The sequence below is a fragment of the Centropristis striata genome, chromosome 11 (genome assembly GCF_030273125.1).
Source record: "Centropristis striata isolate RG_2023a ecotype Rhode Island chromosome 11, C.striata_1.0, whole genome shotgun sequence".
NCBI lineage: Eukaryota > Metazoa > Chordata > Actinopteri > Perciformes > Serranidae > Centropristis > Centropristis striata.
In genome coordinates, this window is record NC_081527.1 from 29943321 (window position 1) to 29948782 (window position 5462).

At 40.2% G+C, this 5462-nt stretch overlaps 1 protein-coding gene across 1 annotated transcript; it reads left to right on the plus strand.

The window, feature by feature from the left end:
• Positions 1–2052: 2052 nt before the first annotated feature.
• Positions 2053–4938, plus strand: LOC131980855 (tripartite motif-containing protein 16-like). Its single transcript, XM_059345165.1, has one exon. It carries the CDS (start codon positions 2068–2070, stop codon positions 3727–3729), a length of 1662 nt encoding a protein of 553 aa, XP_059201148.1. The 5' UTR covers positions 2053–2067; the 3' UTR covers positions 3730–4938.
• The last annotated feature ends 524 nt before the right edge of the window (positions 4939–5462 follow it).

The window sequence follows — 5462 nt, forward strand, 5'->3', positions numbered from 1 at the left end:
TATTGTTAGTGCTGGCAAAATGTCATCTTACCTTGGAGCCTCACAAGCATCCAAAGAGCCTTTTTTGTCGGAGGAACATATCCCAACCACTTCTCGGGGTATGGGTGTTTGACTGATGGTCTGCCATCCACAAAATGAAACGAACAAATGTAGGGCTTTTTTGGAGGCTTCAGATTTAGCGCCTTCAGCCACATACGCCGGGCCTCATCAGTGGATGGCGGAGGATAAAGGTTAAATGTTGCCCCACAACATTCAGCCCTGGTTTTCCTGTGTTCAAAACACATTTCTTGCAGGGACGTCTGTCTTTTTTTCCAATTATTGTGACAGCCCCGCACGGAACAAATAATGCTGGTCATCTTAAGCTATGACCCACCGTACTGCCACCGTACTGCGAATGGACAGCGTTGCTCAACTGGAAGTTCGAACACAAAATGGAAACAAAATGGCGCCCCCTTGTTGATGCGCAGAATAAGGTGAATATAGTGTGCTCTTACAAGCACACTCAATTAAATCAAGAAGAGAATATGTTTTCTCACCACGTGATTGAAATAGTATTGGAATTCACAAATATCTGTCATGAATTAAATGGCAGAAAAACAATTCTTCAAATTCTGTATTTCTTACAAGATTAGAGAGGTTCATTTAACAATAATTAATATTAATTCTAGTATTTAGCAATAAAGAACCTGAAATGTCACTACATGTTTTATAGCTGTTCACATTCTATTCAGTTTTGGACGGATATGGAAACACTGGTCACTTTATTAATCTGAAAGTTGTTATTATTGGAACTAAGTTGTTTGACTGTATACAGTGGCAAGAAAAAGTAAGCAAACCATATGTTATTATCTAATTTTCTGCATTAATTTGTCATAAAATGTGATCTGATCAGCATCTAAGTTCCAAGTACAGACAAACACAATGTGCTAAACCTTATACCACACAAACAATTATAATATTTCAGATCATTATTGAACATATCCATGAAAGAAGATTCAATGTTTGGGACTTCAGAGATCAGATCCTCTGCCGCTCCAGCGATCTCAGATCATTTTGGGCCTGTCTCATTATTATTAACAATTCTTTCTTCTGATTAAAACATACAAATTAGGCTTTATGATGTATTATAAAACTATAATTATCATGTTCATAATCAATAAGGAAATCATTCATTTTTCTCTTGGATATCTCGGAAATTCTAATCAAACTAACTGTATGGATGAAGTGGATCTGTACGAAAAATCACTGAATTAAAATTATTTAACAAACTTCACTGATGGGATGTGTCAACAAACTGTTTAGATGATTAATAAACAAACAAACATAAACAAAGTATTTTCTTGTCTTAATTCCAGGGTTTCATATAAAGCTGATGGATAAATGATGACACTAATATGAGAGTATAACTGAGGCCGTTCTCCTGAAATTACACAAAGTTCACTGTTCATGTTGAGAGCAGAAGAACATTTGTCATTGTCAGTCTCTCATTTCTCCAAAAAGAAGCTGTTTTAGCGAGGAAAGTTCAAAGGTCAGAGTTTTCTTTCACTTATTGCTTTTACAGCCAAGATTTGGTTTGTGCCCTTAGTTCATGAAAAGGATGTATTACACAGACACATTCCTGACACATACACATGCAAATAAACTTGTAAATCTTAGTGAAGTCAAAAATGCAGGAAACTCAAATCTATTGTCTCAGTGTTTAACTATTGACTCAGAAGAGTTTGCCTGCTAAAAGTTGCAGTGAGCAGTGTGTTTAAGAGAGAAATGAGCTCTGTTGTTAACAAGAGTTGAACACAGTGTCAAAGCGCTCCTCCTCCTGGAGTGACTCAGATCTTGATAACCCCTCCCTCTTCTCCCTGCTCTCAAACACAGCCAGCTCCACTCTGTCCACGTGTTTCCTTGTTCCCTCCCCTTCAGATCTACTAGTTTTAAAATGGGCGTAAACAACATGGTGGTGAGTTGCAGCAGCCACTCACTGCACACACACATGTTGTTCAGATCAGAGTTCAGACCGGTTTCACTTATGAGGAAGTGAAACTCAGACAGTTGTTGTGACTGAGAGGTGAAATGGCGCAGAAAGGAGTTCAGCTGGACAGAGAAACATTCTCTTGTTCCATCTGTCTGGATCTACTGAAGGATCCGGTGGCTACTTCGTGTGGACACAGCTACTGTATGAAGTGTATTCAAACACACTGGGATGAAGAGGATAGAAAGGGAATATACAGCTGCCCTGAGTGCAGACAGACGTTCACACCGAGGCCTGTCCTGCTGAAAAACACCATGTTAGCAGTTTTAGTGGATGAGATGAAGAAGACTGGACTCCCAGCTGCTCCTGCTGATCTCTGCTATGCTGGAGCTGAAGATGTGGCCTGTGATTTCTGCACTGGGAGAAAACTGAAAGCCCTCAAGTCCTGTCTCAACTGTCCGGCCTCTTACTGTAAGAAACACCTTCAGCCTCATTATGAATTACCTATTTTTAAAAAACACAAGCTGGTGGAGCCCTCAGAGAAGCTCCAGGAGAACATCTGCTCTCAGCACGATGAGGTGATGAAGATTTTCTGTCGTACAGATCAGAAGTGTATCTGTTATCTCTGCTCAATGGACGAACATAAAGGCCACGACACGGTGTCAGCTGCAGCAGAACGGACGGAGAAGCAGAAAGAGCTGGAGGTGAGTCGACAAAACATCCAGCAGAGAATCCAGGACAGAGAGAAAGATGTGAAGCTGCTTCAACAGGAGGTGCAGAACATCAATCACTCCGCTGATAAAACAGTGGAGGACGGCGAGAAGATCTTCAGCGAGCTGATCCGTCTCTTGGAGAAAAGAAGCTCCGAGGTGAAGCAGCAGGTCAGATCCAAGCAGGACACCCAAGTGAGTCGAGTCAAAGAGCTTGAGGAGAAGCTGCAGCAGGAGATCGCTGAGCTGAAGAGGAAAGACGCTGAGCTGAAGAAACTCTCACACACAGAGGATCACAACCAGTTTCTGCACAGCTACCCCTCACTGTCAGCACTCAGTGAGTCCACATCCAGCATGGAGATCCGTCCTCTGCGCTACTTTGAGGACGTGACAGCGGCTGTGTCAGAAGTCAGAGACAAACTACAGGACGTCCTGAGAGAGGAATGGACAAAGCTCTCACTGACAGTGACTGAAGTGGATGTTTTACTGTCAGATTCACCAGCAGAGCCCACGACCAGAGCTGGATTCTTAAGATATTCATGTGAGATCACACTGGATCCAAACACAGCAGCCACACAGCTGTTATTATCTGAGGGGAACAGAAAAGCAACATTAATGAGTAATCATCAGTCCTATCCAAGTCACCCAGACAGATTCACTGGATGCTGGCCGGTCCTGAGTAGAGAGAGTCTGACTGGACGTTGTTACTGGGAAGTGGAGTGGAAAGGGAGAGGAGTTTATGTAGCAGCTTCATACAAGAACATCAGCAGAGCAAGTACATTTGGATGCAATGACAAATCTTGGTCATTAGATTGTTGTGACAACAAATATACATTTGGGTACAAAAACATCCAAACTCCCGTCTCAGGTCCTCGGACCTCCAGAGTCGGAGTGTACCTGAATCACAGAGCAGGTATTCTGTCCTTCTACAGCGTCTCTGAAACCATGACTCTCCTCCACAGAGTCCAGACCACATTCACTCAGCCTCTCTATGCTGGACTTCGGCTTCTTTGCAATTATGGAGACACTGCTGAGTTCTGTAAACTCAAATAACCAAAGACATTCAAAGGATGCAAGTTATAATGTGTTTTAACCCTTAAATCTCCCATATGGTTCACATTTGTTACGTTTTATAAGAATATACATTTGTGGTCTTGGTTCTAAAACCATCTCAGCTCCGTTATACATCTGTTGGGTTAGGGTTAGGGTCATGTTTCCCTCTGCGGCTCCAGCGAGCTCAGATCATTTTGGGCCTGTCTCTTTATTATTCATGACCCTTTCTTCTGATTGGCTGACAGTCTTGAGTGACACACGGCCAGGCTAACCACAGTTAACGGTATGCAGCTTCTGTAAAACTCACCAGTAAATGCAAAAAGACGATGTCCACCGCTGAGGAAAATGATCTCTGACTTTACATGTTAGAGCTGGAGTCAGAGCCTGAATTCCAGATGATGCTTCCCTCTGACTGAAACATGAAATATATTACTGGTTCACTTACAGGTTGCAGATTTAGAGACGGTTTGTTATTGTGCATGATTTAGGAAGCAGTCGTAAAATATATTTTCACATTATTTTTATTACAACTACACCTGCTTGATAATCACAAAAGACTTAAAAACCGTGTTTTCTACAATATGGGACCTTTAAACTGATGTATTTCCATGTTTGTTACTGACAGCTCATCGTTGTGGCATTTCTTCTCTGCAGAGATCAGCTGTCAATCAAACATTATGGGCGGTGCTTTGATATCTGCTCATTAGTTGTTCTGTAAATGTTTGACTTTCCTTCCTGTGTCTGTTGAGCCACGGAGGCTTTCACTGCTCATGATGACTGTTGTTCACCTGAACTCATATTTCTCTCCATGAAAATACCAATTTCTTTGTGCTCCAAATGTTTGTTGAATATTTACATGTTGTTGTTTTTCTTTTACTGCTTGGGTCTGAAGAGAGAAAGCTCCAGATATTCAAAGGAAATGTGTAGAAAATAAATCCATAATTACATCTACATTTATTTGTTTGTTAGACCAAATGTTGCCGATATAATCTAACTACAAATGAGGCTCTATGATGTATTATAAAACTATAATTATCATGTTCATAATCAATAAGTAAATCATTCATTATTCTCTTGTATATCTCTGAGATTCTGATCAAGGTAATTGATTTTGTGGATTAAATGAATCTGTCAAGAAATCACTGAACTAAAATAATTTAACAAACTTCAGTGATGGGATGTGTCGACAAACTGTTTAGATAATTAATAAACAAACAAACATAAACAAAGTCTTTTCTTCTCGTCTTAATTCCAGGGTTTCATATAAAGCTAATGGATAAATGAGAGTATAACTGAGGCTGTTCTCCTCCTGAAACAACACAAAGTTCACTGTTCATGTTGAGAGCAGAAGAACATTTCTCAGTCAGTCTCTCATTTCTCCGACAAAAGCTGTTTTTAGTGAGGAAAGTTCAGGTCAGAGTTTTCTATGACTTGTTCCATTTACAGCCAAGATTTGGTTTATGCACTTAGTTCATAAAAAGGATATATTATACAAACTAAACTTGTAAATCTCAGTGATTGTTTTCTCAATGTTTTCATTTTTATAGTGAAAAATATGTAACTGATCAAATCTGTCAAAATAGTGCAAGGATTTCATTACTTCTGTAGCCGTAAGTCATTAAAAACTTATGTAAACATTTCTGAAGAAATAACCCTAATATCCTTGAAACTCAGTTTGCCTGGTAAAATTTGATGTGAGCTACATTTTCTTCTTGATAAGGGCCACGGGCCAA